This window comes from Hippopotamus amphibius, chromosome 13 (assembly GCF_030028045.1).
Source record: "Hippopotamus amphibius kiboko isolate mHipAmp2 chromosome 13, mHipAmp2.hap2, whole genome shotgun sequence".
Classification (NCBI taxonomy): domain Eukaryota; kingdom Metazoa; phylum Chordata; class Mammalia; order Artiodactyla; family Hippopotamidae; genus Hippopotamus; species Hippopotamus amphibius.
The window spans coordinates 31,290,657-31,304,978 of NC_080198.1; the positions used below are offsets into that span (position 1 = coordinate 31,290,657).

At 36.8% G+C, this 14,322-nt stretch overlaps 2 protein-coding genes across 2 annotated transcripts in view; one reads left to right on the forward strand and one right to left on the reverse strand.

Annotated features, from left to right (window-relative positions):
• The window catches only part of DNAH12 (dynein axonemal heavy chain 12), a 194,244-nt gene extending 180,181 nt beyond the window's left edge, over positions 1 to 14,063 (forward strand). The window contains exons 66-73 of the mRNA XM_057706474.1: positions 1,254 to 1,487; positions 1,770 to 1,958; positions 4,261 to 4,364; positions 5,533 to 5,737; positions 10,612 to 10,749; positions 11,199 to 11,290; positions 12,540 to 12,607; positions 13,828 to 14,063. Coding sequence (XP_057562457.1) covers positions 1,254 to 1,487; positions 1,770 to 1,958; positions 4,261 to 4,364; positions 5,533 to 5,737; positions 10,612 to 10,749; positions 11,199 to 11,290; positions 12,540 to 12,607; positions 13,828 to 14,018 — 1,221 coding nt within the window. The 3' untranslated portion in view covers positions 14,019 to 14,063. The remainder of the gene's footprint in view (positions 1 to 1,253; positions 1,488 to 1,769; positions 1,959 to 4,260; positions 4,365 to 5,532; positions 5,738 to 10,611; positions 10,750 to 11,198; positions 11,291 to 12,539; positions 12,608 to 13,827) is intronic.
• Positions 14,064 to 14,075: 12 nt separating this feature from the next.
• APPL1 (adaptor protein, phosphotyrosine interacting with PH domain and leucine zipper 1) overlaps positions 14,076 to 14,322 on the reverse strand; it is a 53,813-nt gene continuing 53,566 nt past the window's right edge. The window contains exon 22 of the mRNA XM_057706477.1: positions 14,076 to 14,224. Within this exon, the coding sequence (XP_057562460.1) occupies positions 14,123 to 14,224 (102 nt within the window). The 3' untranslated portion in view covers positions 14,076 to 14,122. The remainder of the gene's footprint in view (positions 14,225 to 14,322) is intronic.

The following is a 14,322-nucleotide window of genomic DNA, read 5'->3' on the forward strand; positions in this document are numbered from 1 at the left end:
GCATAATCTTAATCTGGATTTTTCTGTTCAAATAATGAGAAACCCAATTCAAACTGGTGTAAATCATAATTAAACTTTTTATCTCACATAAAAGGGATGCAGAGGAAGGACAGACTCTGGAGTTGGTTGATTCAACAAAAGTGTTGCCATCAAGGACCCTAGTTCTTTCTTTCTGCAGTGCCCTCCTCAGTCTTGGCTTTATATTAGTCCTCACTATACTCTACTCTTAGCCTCCACTCAGTCAAATCTACAGCTTAGCTCTATCAGTCAACAAAAACAGTAGAAAAGGAACTTATTGAAAGAATATTGAGTCAGTCACAGAAACACCAAGATGGCTGGAGAGCCAAGGCAGCCGTAGTCATATGCAGAATCATATCATGTCTGGTAAGAGCATTCCTTCTACCCTTGTTAAATATTAGACACCACAGCTCTCATAGCTGCCACACAGACTCTGGTCTACTAAACACTCCCTGATGTCACCAAAAAAGATTCTTTGCTGTTCCTACTTCTTTGCACACTAAACCCCAGTTCAGTCTAGGATGGCTACATCTGAGTTTCTAAGCCCAGGTCACAAGCCTAGGCTTTAGCCATAAGGGAGGCTGAGGAAGTGAGTGGTCAGCTTTTTCAGTTTCTGTAGACTTACAATGAAACATGAGATGCATGAGATGGTCAGCAGCCCCCCAGCAAAGAAAAAAAGAACAAAGGTCCACTATAAATTCCTACTCACTCAGACTTAGAACTAGGCACATAACTTACATGAATTCTAATCCTCACAGCAACCCAGTAAGGTCGGTATTATCCCTATTTTGAAGAAAACCAAAGCTAAGAAGTAAATTTACCCATTGAGGTAGGATTTCAACTCAGGTCTGTCCAACCCCAATACCTTCCCATTATTTCTGTCATGTTTTACCAAATATATTAATCTACCTAGACAACCACAGAATATTGTATTTTTCTGCTTCTTTGCTGTGATAAGGGCCTTTACAACATGGGGCTCCAAAACAACCATGATGATAATTCTTTCAGCCCCACTTCCATGTGTATAGATTGATGGATTGATAGATTGATAAAAATTTAAGGCCATCTGGGCTTCCTAGGTGGCACAGTGGTTAGGAATCCGCCTGCCAATACAAGGAACACGGGTTCGATCCCTGCTCCAGGAAGATCCCTTGAAAAAAAAATTTAAGGCCATCTTAAAATGGAAATGAAGTGAAATACTTTGTTTTTCTCATTTCATTTTTCCTTTGTTTCAGTTATTTATAAATGAATATGATACAGTTCCATTTGAAGCTATCTCTTACCTGACTGGAGAGTGTAACTATGGAGGAAGAGTGACAGATGATTGGGACAGACGTCTCCTCTTAACCATGCTGGCTGACTTTTATAACCCACACATAATTGAAAACTCTCATTATAAGTTTTCTCCCAGTGGAAACTATTTTGCACCTCCCAAAGGCACTTATAATGAGTACATTGAATTCATTAAGGTAACTGATATCACTGAAAATAGGGTTAGATTCAAGTGTGATTTTTCTAAAAAGCAGATAGTGAAGTAGTCCCCCATAATATATAGGATTAGACAAGTATTATGGTTCAATCAGCTTTCAATATATTTTGTTTCTAGCAGCTATTGAAAATTGGAAAAGTTTGATTCCTCTGTTTTTGATGTTTAGTTGATTTTTAACACTTTTTGGTCTGCACATATCTACCCTATGAATTAACATATCCAGTGAAAATTTGTGATGCTTTTTGAATATATTTTCTGTTAGAAACTTCCATTTACTCAGCATCCTGAGATATTTGGATTACATGAAAATGTTGATATCTCCAAAGATCTTCAGCAAACGAAAATCCTCTTTGAGTCCTTGCTCCTCACCCAAGGAGGCTCCAAACAGACAGGATCTTCAGGAAGCGCTGACCAGATTCTACTAGAAATCACCAAAGATATTCTCAACAAGGTAATGTTTAGCTTAAGATTTGTTACTTGTAATATAACATAATCAAAATGGCAATGAAATGTCAATCTGAAAACTCCATTTAGCAGCATTATGACCTTGAGTGAGATACTTTGCATTTCTGAAAATTAGTTTCCAAATCTGTATAGTGGTGATAATAATACCAACTGTAGGGACTTCCTAGGTGGCACAGTGGGTCAGAATCCACCTGCCAATGCAGGGGATACGGGTTCGATCCCTGCCCCAGGAAGATACCACATGCCGCAGAGCAACTAAGCCCGTGAGCCACAACTATTGAGCCTGTGCTCTAGAGCCCATGATCCACAACTATTGAGCCCATGTGCCGCAACTACTGAAGCCCACGCGCCTAGAGCCCGTGCTCTGCATTAAGAGGCCACCGCAGTGAGAAGCCCATGCACCACAATGAAGAGTAGCCCCCGCTTGAGGCAACTAGAGAAAGCCCGTGTGCAGCAACGAAGACCGAACACAGCCAATAAAATAAATAAATAAATAAATTTATTTTAAAAAAATAAATAAATAAAAAATAAAAATAATACCAACTGTATAAGGTTCCAATGGACATTAAGGAGATCATTAAATTAAAGTGCTCTGCGTAATGCCTGGCAAATAGTAAGTTCTTAGTAACTGTAGTTGTGCATGAGCTACTGAATGTATGATTTATTGTCATTTCTAAATAAAAATGGTGGACCTACTTTTTTTAAATGGAGGAAATGGTCTGAATTTGCTGATTCAAGGAGAGAATTTTTTTTTAAGCTCTTTATTGGAATATAATTGCTTTACACTCTTGTACCAGTTTTTGAGGTACACCAAAGTCAATCAGCTGTATTTATACACATATCCCCATATTCCCTCCCTTCTGCGACTAGAGAGTGGTTTTTAATCTATACCTTCAGAAGTGAGGAGGCACAGGGAGATAAGATTAGCACCAAATTAGCAGCTACAGCTTTTTCCCCCATACTACAGCCCAATGTTCTTAGCTCTTTTGGTAAAGTGGAATGATATTCTCTTTTCTAACTTTTTTCTGTGTCTTAAATTCAATAAAGAACTACTAAGAGGACTTTATGGTCCTAAGCACAGGTCTTCACAACTCCCCTCCAGGATAAATACTGTAATTATCCCCATATTTCAGTGTCAGGCACTCGGACAGAGCAGAAACTGACTCCTATCCCATCTGCCTTGAAAATCCATGGGTGGCACCTACTCTACTCTCCCAGTTGGTACCCTTGCCTTACACCACTCCTTAGGTAGAGCCTACTCACCTTAAGCCTGTCTGTGGCCACTGGAGAGAAGGGAGCAACACTGCCTGCTACCCCTGGGTGAAAGCAAACTAGCCTACTCCAACCTCTACTCCTTGACTGCTGCTTCTGCCATTTGCCTCTTCTCACCCCCAGCCCCTTCTTCTTGTGTGGTTTCTCTCTTTGGGGCAAGGTACTTGCCCTCCCCAAATGGTGGCTCTTATAAGATTCCTAGCAGGAAGTTACCTGGCAGTGGCACATGGGACTTAATTGGGGTAGAATGGTTGTGCTGAGCCCAAGATGCCTTGAGTGACACTACCTGGTGTGACTTAGAGTTCTTTTGTACCACCCAAGGACCATCACCTAGGGACAGTCTGGGCAGCTCAACTTTCTTGGTTTGGGACTTCCCTCATAGGGAAATTCCTTTGCCCCTTTAAGAATGTGAATTCCAGTGTCTTGGGGCTTGGTCACCAGCCCCAAAGTCCGCTTTATCACTTCTCAAGTGTCTCTGAGATGCTTCATTGATATCAGACACTGAGTGGCCCTCTCTTTCCCTATGCCCTGAGACCCTGCTACATTTACACATTAATTATTTGATAGTGCTGTAAGCAAAGCCATTTTGAGCCAGTTGATACTTTATTGGAAATAAATATAAAACAGTTATGAAACGGTAAATCAGTTTTATTAATGGAAAATAAGATTCAATTTACAAAAGAAAATTACACAACTTTTCAGAAATGTATATCTTCTACACAGTGCTATATCCTGTAGTAAAGAGCATTGGCCTTAGTGTTAGAGACCTATGGATTTAAACAAACCACTTTTGGACTCTGTACCCTTGGACATTTACTTAACCTCTCTGTACTTAGATGATAATGATGGCCACCTAAGAGTGTATGGTAAGGATTACGTGTGATAATGTTTGGAAAACAGCATAATGCTTGGCACATAGTAATTGCCTAATGTTAGCTATTATTGGTATTATAGCTGAATGAAATTAATTATTCATTCTGAGAGTAATATGTGATCTTCAAAATCTATTCTCTTAGCTACCAAGTGACTTTGACATTGAATCAGCACTGCTCAAGTATCCCGTGAGATATGAAGAGAGCATGAATACTGTGTTAGTACAAGAAATGGAAAGATTTAACAAGTAAGGAGCTCTATACTCAGTGATTCAGAAGGCTACCATCCAAGGTTGATAAAGAGACACACTGGTATTGAATTAAAAAAAATTATCAAAACTTGCCATTTCATTAGAATTTTTCTCCTTTTTTTAAAGTTGTATAATCTTCTGTCCCAGAAGGGAAGGTATTTTTTATAATGTAAAAATGATGATGAAAGTGATCTGCTTTTACTGGTTAAAAATATTCATTAATCATAATTTCTCATCCATCCATTGTTCTTTTCCTCAGGAACTAAAGATGGAATGAGCCTTGTCTAGGCCTACGTGTAGACACATCTTTTATCATTTTTCTGCCACTAACACATAAGCACCCCCCCCCCATTTTCTTCCTGAGTCTAATCTGGATTAATTAGGTACCCTAAAATAGCAAACAAATTATTTGCTTTGAGTTTTTAGATTGAATTTTCTACATTCAATACTGGCATAGGGAAAGGAGAATTGTTTTAGTTATGAATATTCTAGTGTTTCCAAGTTTATTTTAGTTTGCAGACTTTTTGACATTTTAAAATAAAATATATTAAAGCACTAGGATGCCTTAATTAATTCAGTATTTCTTATACAAAGGCCACAGGTATTTACATATACTAGCACACTATCTCTCAGTTGCTTAGGCTTCTAGGCTAAAACCCTCACTTCAGGTATATTTATGGTATTCTTAGCAGTTCGGGCCTAAGTGGGAAGCAAAGTACTTGCAAGGGTATAAATGAATATACACTCTATGTTTTAATTCAGTGTTTCTGAAGTTTTAGCCATTGTATAGTACCTTTATAACTTTTTCCATATTTGCATGCCACCTATAACATTATTTACCTGGTATTTTTCCTTAAATTGTTCTCTGTTTAAATTCACCTGGTCTTAAGCAATAATACCCAGAAAGCAACAATTTTGATATGCAAATTATATTGTTTTCTATATTTAAAAATACATACCTAATAATTAAAATGAAAAATGTTCATCCAAGTATCACCTAAAATTGCCTTACATTGCCTTACATTATCAAGTGGGAGGTGACCACACGTTGGGAAACACTCCCATAAAGCTGTGAATGGTTCCCTGCTATTTCTTCTTCTGGAAAGACTGTATGTGGATATTTATTATCATATATATGTTGATGACACAATTTCTTTCCTTGCAGTTTAATTAAAACTATACGCAACACTCTACGGGACCTTGAAAAAGCTATTAAGGGCGTGGTTGTCATGGATTCTGCATTGGAGGCACTCTCTGGCAGTCTGCTTGTTGGAAAGGTTCCAGAAATATGGGCCCAACGATCATACCCAAGTCTTAAACCCCTAGGGAGTTACATCACAGACTTTCTAGCCCGGCTGAAATTTTTACAGGTTAAAAATTATATATAATATATATATTATTTCATTTTTTTGGTTGATTGAAGAGAGACTAGAAATTAGCTGTGGTCACGTGAATGTCCCTGAGTTAGATGAGATGGATTAGTAGTTTCATGGTAATCTAAAATTTTAGAATATTGAAAACTATACACATTTCAAAGTACTAAGTAGAAAATTAAAATTTTATTTTACCTAAACCCAAGTAATATGTGACATTTATATTTTTGAAGGTTCTGTTTGTGGTTTCTGAGACCACAACTTGGTCTTGTGATTTCGATACTGATGGTAAATCTCAAAAAGAGCCTGAGGCTTGAATTTATCAATAATTGGACATTAGAAATCAGTACTTATCTCTTATCTCATAAAACCAGGAAAAAGATGGGTGCTTTGAAATCTCCGAACCCTTCACCCCGCAATCTCACACATAAAGGATGTATAAGGCAGCACACTATTTTTCCTCCCTGACTCCTCTGCTTGCCCCCATCCTGGGGTTGATGCTTATGTGAGAGTAGTGGGTGGGAAGAGCCCTCAAAATACATTTTGGAAATTCACATAGGTATCTGACCTTTCAGTGTTCAGTTGCCTTCTTATTATACAAATGCTTTGTTTCACTATAGAAGCTAATAAAAAAATAACCCTATTTGTGAAGATGTGGAGAGATAGGCTTTCTCATACATCACTTTTTAATTTTTGCCAATCTGATAGGTCAACCATGTCTTTGTTTCAATTTGAGTTTCTTTGATTATTAGTGAGTCTGTGCTTCTTTTGTATGTGTGCTTGCCGTTTGTATTTTCTCCTGTGAATTGCCTGTTCATCTCATAGGCTGATTTTTTCATTGGACTATTTTTGTTTGTTTGTTTTTGTTTGTATTTATTTATTTATTTTATTGGAATATAATTGCTTTACACTCTTGTACCAGTTTTTGAGGTACAACAAAGTCAATCAGCTGTATTTATACACATATCCCCATATTCCCTCCCTCCCTCAACTCCCCTCCACACTCCCTGTCCCAGCCCTCTAAGGCATCATCCATCATTGAGTTGATCTCCCTTTGTTATACAGCAACTTCCCACTGGCTATCTATTTTACAGTTGGTAGTGTATATATGTCTATGCTACTCTCGCACTTCGTCCCAGCTTCCCCTTCACCCCCTGCCCCCCCCAACCTCGTGTCCTCCAGTCCATTCTCTGCATCTGCATCCTTATTCTTGCCCTGTCACTGGGTTCATCAGTACCAATTTTTTTTTTTTTTTTTTTTTTTTTAGATTCCGTATATATGAGTTAGCATGCAATATTTGTTTTTCTCTTTCTGGCTTACTTCACTCTGTATGACAGACTCTAGGTCTATCCACCTCATTACATATAGCTCCATTTCCTTCCTTTTTATAGCTGAGTAATATTCCCTTGTATATATGTGCCACATCTTCTTTATCCATTCATCTGTTGATGGGCATTTAGGTTGCTTCCATGTCCTGGCTATTGTAAATAGTGCTGCAATAAACATTACGGTACATGTTTCTTTTTGGATTATGGTTTTCTCTGGGTATATGCCCAGTAGTGGGATTGCTGGATCATATGGTAGTTCCATTTTTGGTTTTTTAAGGAACCTCCATACTGTTTTCCATAGTGGCTGTACCAACTTACATTCCCACCAGCAGTGCAGGAGAGTTCCCTTTTCTCCACACCCTCTCCAACATTTGTTGTTTCTAGATGTTTTGATGATGGCCATTCTGACCAATGTGAGGTGATACCTCATTGTGGCTTTGACTTGCATCTCTCTAATGATTAGTGATGTTGAGCATCTTTTCATGTGTCTGTTGGCCATCTGCATGTCTTCTTTGGAGAAATGTCTATTTAGGTCTTCTGCCCATTTGTGGATTGGGTTATTTGCTTTTTTGGTGTTAAACTGCATGAGCTGCTTGTATATTTTGGAGATTAATCCTTTGTCCGTTGCTTCATTGGCAACTATTTTTTCCCATTCTGGGGGTTGCCTTCTTGTCTTGTTTATAGCTTCTTTCGCTGTGCAAAAGCTTTTAAGTTTCATTAGGTCCCATTTGTTTATTCTTGATTTTATTTCCATTATTCTAGGAGGTGGGTCCAAAAGGATCTTGCTTTGATGGATGTCATAGAGTGTTCTGCCTATGTTTTCCTCTAAGAGTTTTATAGTGTCTGGCCTTACATTTAGGTCTTTAATCCATTTTGAGTTTATTTTTGTGTGTGATGTTAGGAAGTGTTCTAATTTCATTCTTTTACATGTTGCTGTCCAATTTTCCCAGCACCACTTACTGAAGAGCCTTTTTTCCATTGTATATTCTTGCATCCTTTGTCTGCCCATTTTTTAATTGGGTTGTTTGTTTTTTTGATGCTGAGTTGTATGAGCTAGTTATATATGTTGAATATTAATCCCTTATCAGTCATAAAAGTTGCAAATATTTTCTCCCATTCAGTAGGTTGTCTTTTCATTTTGTTGATGGTTTCCTTTGATGTACAAAAGCTTTTAAGTTTAATTAGGTACCATTTGCTTATTTTTGCTTTTATTTCCTTTACTTTAGGAAACAGACTCAAAAAAATATTGCTGTGATTTATATGAAAAAGTGTTCTGCCTTTGTTTTCCTCTAGGAGTTTTATACTGTCTGGTCTTACATTTAGGTTTTTAATGCATTTTGAGTTTATTTTTTATATGATGTTAGAGAATGTTCTAATTTCATTCTTTTACATGTAGCTGTCCAGTTTTCCCAGCACCACTTATTGAAGAGACTGTCTTTTCTCCATTGTATATTCTTGCCTCCTTTGTCAGAGATTAATTGACCATAAGTGTGTGGGTTTATTTCTGGGGTCTTTATCCTGTTCCATTGATCTATGTATTTGTTTTTGTGCCATTACAATACTATTTTGATTGCTGAAGCTTCGTAGCAGAGTCTGAAGTCAGTGAATGTGATTCCTCTAGCTCTGTTCTTCTTTCTCAAGATTGTTTTGGCTTTTCAGGGTCTTTTGTGTTCCATATGAATTTTAAAATTATTTGTTCTAGTTCTGCGAAAAAATCCTGTTGGTATTTTGATAGGGATTGCATTGAATATGTAGATTGCTTTGGGTAGTATGATCATTTTAACAATATTAATTCTTCCAATTCAAGAACATGGTATATCTTTCCATCTGTTTGTGTCATCTTCAGTTTGTTTCATCAGTGTCGTAAAATTTTCAGAGCACAGGTCTTTTGCCTCCTTAGATAGGTTTATTACTAGGTATCTTATCCCTTTTGTGTAATGGTAAATGTGATTGTTTCCTTAATTTCTCTTTCTGATACTATGCTGTTAATGTATAGAAATAGAACAGATGCCTGTATATTAATTTGTATCCTGAAACTTTACTGAGTTCATTGACAAACTCTGTTAGTTTTTTGGTGGTTTCTTTAGGATTTTCTGTGTATAGTATCATGTCATCTGCAAATAGTGATAGTTTTACTTCTTCCTTTCCAATTTGGATTATTTTTATTTCTTTTTTCTTTTTTGATTGCTGTGGCTAGGACTTCCAAAACTATGCTAAGTAAAAATGGTGAGAATTGTAAAAGGCACTATATCATTTAGGATTGATTCTGTTGTAAAAATTTTGACACAAGCAAAAATTAAGTCTGTTCCCTCATGTAATTGAAAAATCCAGGGAGTAAAGTAACTCCAGGCAGCATTGGACCTGGGGTGCAAATGCGGTTTCCTGATCCTGGCTTCTTGCACTTCATCTCTTGGCTCCAGTCTCTGTGAGTTAACTCCATTCCCAGTTAGGTTCTTGTCTGATAGTAGCAGGATAGCAACAGAACTCTGGCCTCACATCCACAAAACTTCAAAGAGTTTAGAGTGAATCTTTTCTCCAAAAGTCCCAGCAAAAGTCTCTACATCTCTGGCTTTGATTGGGTCACATGTCCATTCCTGAATCAGTCACTATGACTGGAGGTATGATCAGCTGGGCATGAATGACATGCCCACTCCAGAAGGAGTTCCACCACCAGAAGTGTTTTGATTGAAATGGTGGGAGGTTTCATCCTCCAGAGGGATATAAGAGTAGTGCCACTTTCAGGTGAGCAGAAAAAACAACAAATGTCCACCCAATATAGAGAAGAGACCACCAAAAGTGCATTCTGATTAGAATGTAAGATGTTTAAAGAGGAACGGAAAGGGATGGATCTATAAATACAACTTGGGGCAGGTTGTGAAGTATCTTGAATAGAAGGCTAAGATGTTTTAGACTTTAATTTGGTAGGGTAATAGTAGATCACTGAAGAATTATTCAAGATGATAAACTTGATCCAAACCATGCATGGAGAAATGTACTCTGGTAGCATCATCGTAGATGTACTGGGCAGAGAGACAGAAGAAATAAGAAGAGGTACACATGATATACAAAGAAGGTGAGGGTATCTAAACTGGAACAGGGGTGGTGGGTATGGAGGCAGGGAGTTTAAGAGGATTAAGGAACTGGAACCAACACATGAGGGCTGTAGTTAGACAGTGCATAAAGATGTCTAAAGATGGTTGCTTTTGAGTGGTATTTTATTTTTCTCTCTTCAGTTGACTGATACTAAGTAATATAATAAACCCTCAAATAATTTACAGAAGATTTTTGCAGAAGATTTGAATCTTTCAAATTTTGTTTTATTTAGATTAATGTTAAAATTAGTTTGAATTTTCTGAGAAGAGTAACTAGAAGGGATAAAATGTAGGAGGGTCAATATAGGTTGTGTGTTTGGCATCAGGAAAGAGAGTCCTGTGATGGAAAGTGTGGGCAACATACACAAAAACCAGAATCAGGAATTATATATCAAATGATTCTTGAGTAAGATGAAAAAAGAACATAATGCATTTTGTCTTTCCTTTATAGGACTGGTATAATTCAGGAAAACCTTGTGTGTTTTGGCTCTCAGGTTTCTTTTTCACCCAAGCTTTTTTAACTGGAGCTATGCAGAATTATGCCAGAAAATATATCATCCCTATTGATTTACTAGGATATGAATTTGAGGTACAGTAAACTCCTTAAACTCCAGAGTATATCATTACAACAAAGCCATGTATTTAAGCAAGGAGGATATGGGAAATTCATATTTTTATAGCCCATTGCAAACAATTCTACTTCTTTCCATTCTTTGTGTTCATGAAGAAAGTATATGATTTGTCTTGCTATCTTTGTGAATTTTTATATATATCAATATTCAATTCAAATAATCTAATGCTGCTTTTCTATTTTAGCAAAAATTAATATAAGGTACAGTAAAACCAGATAAAATACTTCAAAAAGAACTGTATTATACATTTTTACCTTTACATTTTACTGAAAAAATCTTATAGTTTAAGAAGCTATTATATGGAGGAGTTTCCCTGAATGTGTTCTTTAGATTTAGCTGCTGCTTTCTTTGTGAAACAAAGTTGTCTAGGGAGGAAATCATGACTCATGTGTGCTTCTACCTTCAGGTTATTTCTTCTGATGCATCTGAGGTAGCACCAGAAGATGGCGTTTATATCCATGGATTATATCTGGATGGAGCACGCTGGGACAGAACAAGGTCAGTAGTTTCAACTGCAGAGACGTCTTCAATTGTAGCTGAATCATAGGTGAGTTAAGCCATCTGCTGACTGTTCCCCCTGCCATCCCCCTCAACCGAAAGACTTCTTCTAGAGAATACAAGTAATAAGTAATATCAGGATGCTTGCCTTAAATCATTACTCAGCCTGGAGCAATCAGTGAATGAGCAGTTTTAGGTTCTGAACAATTTTGAGTTAATGTTTCAGCGGTCTTACTAGTAGAAAAGTTAGTTGACATTATTTTCCTTCTGTTTTATAACAGTTACTTTCTGTTTGGTAATGTGTAGGATCACCTCAATTTTAAACAGTCTACAGTTATAGCAAAGTTCCCATTTCTACTGGTGAATGGGAAACATTTTCCTGTATTTTGATGACATAATAAATAAATATGTAAAATAAACACTGAATTTCCACCTTAGGAAACTAATCAATGCATATATATATTATTTCCCTTGGAAATAGTCCATTACTTTAACAATCCATTACTAACCATAATCTTCTATTTCCAGAGTCAGGGTTAGACTTTGCTCTCAAGTGAGTGTTAAAGGTCGAGGCAGGAAAAGGCGCTTAAGAAGGAGCACGAAGGTGATTCTACAGAGATGGTTCTAAGACAGGGATGTGAGGAGACTAAGTTGCACACAATTCATTTCATTATTTCTCTTTTCATTTTCATCATTCTACTGACATTTCTCTTAATTTGGTTTCCTTATAAATGTATTCATCCTTTCATTCCTTTCTTCCCTCCTCTTGTAAGCAAACAAGCAAGCAAGCAAACAGACAATGACGCATAGGGAAAATAAACTACATTTTCTAGATAGATAGATTATGTTTGAATCCTCACACTGGCACTTAAGAGCTGTGTTACTGTGAGAAAAGTACTAAATCTCTCTGAGCCTCCACTCTTCATCTGTGAAATAGGAATAGGAATGGGGACAAGACTGTCGGGAAGGTCAAATGTGATAGCATAGTGTCTGCCTCATGGACAGTATTTTTTAAATGGCAGGAATTGTTATTTGCCCACCGTCTGACACATTGCTTTTCTATAATTTTCTTCTCTTTCTCTCAGTTCTTCCTTGCCTCTTCCTTGGTTTTGTTTGGTTTGATTTTTACATTTCTTTTCCTGTATATCTCTGGTCCTCTCTGGTATTAAAAGCCAATAGCTAAGCAGCAATTTCTAAGATGCACATTTTATTTTATTTCTAATAAACATCTGTCAATTTCTCTTTACAGTGGGTTGCTTGCTGAACAATATCCCAAACTTCTGTTTGACCTGATGCCCATAATATGGATAAAACCAAGTAAGTATATTTCCAACAGAAATTTGTAGAGTTTTAGGAAGGATAATGATAGATTTTTTTAACTGCTTCTTCCCCAAATAAGTCTCTGTTCAAACCTATTAGGATTTTGTTCAATTACAGTAAATGGTGACAATGTTTACATTGGAAATATATTGTTCCCCCTTTTTTGCATTGCATTTATATTATTTTATGAATATTATTCTGCCTCTTTTTGCTCTTATCCCATGGGATAAATATTTTCTTTGCCCCTCCCCTACACTTCTCCTTTCTCATAGTCTAGAACTTCCCATCAATATTTTGATTCTGAAGTGCCTTTGTATACCTCTCAGAGACACAAGTAGGCTTGACACAGTCTCTAGCTAGTGACTAGAGTTTTCTGGCTATAAGAAACTCCTAGACTTAGGAGCCAGCCAGGTGCCCCAAGGTGTAGATGTTGCAAGCCACCCAGGGTGGAAGCCAATTTTGCCCCCTTGGGAAACCTACTTGTTCCTTCTCTCCTTCTGCAGTCATCACTTCCCCACCAAATCTGAACAATTGAGACTCATTCTTTTGTTTTTTCTTTCTTCTCTGTGCTTTTATTCTCAAATATAAATGAAAAATTTACAAATCACCCAATCACCACTCAACCAATTAAGTATTTTTTATTATTAAAGCAGTTCACTTATAACTATGATAAATGTGGCCTCAGTTTAGAAAGATTACTAGTATCTCATATCTGGCTTTTCAAGGATTGTGTATAGATTCTTTTTATGAGTAGGTAAGAGTTGGTGTATTTTTCTTAGTAGTAACCTGCTGAAAACAAATAGTAACTTCAGCTTCTTCTAATTCATGGATTTCTTGTATTAGAGATCTAAGCAGCTGTGTTTTTCTTTTTGCATCTCCCCCATTATCTGTGCTGTATTTTATTCCTTCTTCCCTACTTTCACCTTCTCTCCCAAGTCCTCTTGAGTGTTTTCATACCTGCTAAGTGATCAGGCCTTTAAAATCAATCCTCTAGACCTAGAATCATGTACCTTATGAAATCACTTACCTTGTTTCACAGCCAAAAAATTATATGCCAACTGTAAAAAAACCAAAACAGCAACTTTAAAATGTTCAAATATCATAATTATGACCTTAGATTTTGCACTGGTCATTTTATTACAAGATAAATAGTTGTAATTTTAATACCAGTGGCTGTTTTTCCTTTATCGAATGAATATATTTCCTTTTTTTTCAAGCTAAAAAGTCTCAGATTGTGAAGTCGAATGCCTATGTCTGTCCTCTTTATAAGACAAGTGAACGTAAAGGAACTCTTTCCACCACAGGACATTCTACTAACTTTGTCATTGCAATGTTGTTGAAAACAGACCAACCCACTCAACATTGGATCAAACGTGGGGTTGCTCTGCTTTGTCAGTTGGATGACTAAACTGGACAAATTAAGAAAACATCTGCAAGAAGTTAAAAAAATATTGCCTTCACTTACTTGAAAATATACATATTATAAAACCCAAGTATCGTGGTGTAATTCTTTTAAATGATCTTTGTGAGCGGTCTTTGCATTGTTCTCCTCACTGAGGTACCACTCTCAATTGGAGCACAGCCTTCCAGATGGACTCCTGAGATCACAGAGATCTGTGGAAGAAAAACATGGAAAGAAACGTATATTTGAATCATATGGAAAATCTTTGAAACTTTTATTTAGTTCCTTTTTTTTTTAGTTTGATATATAT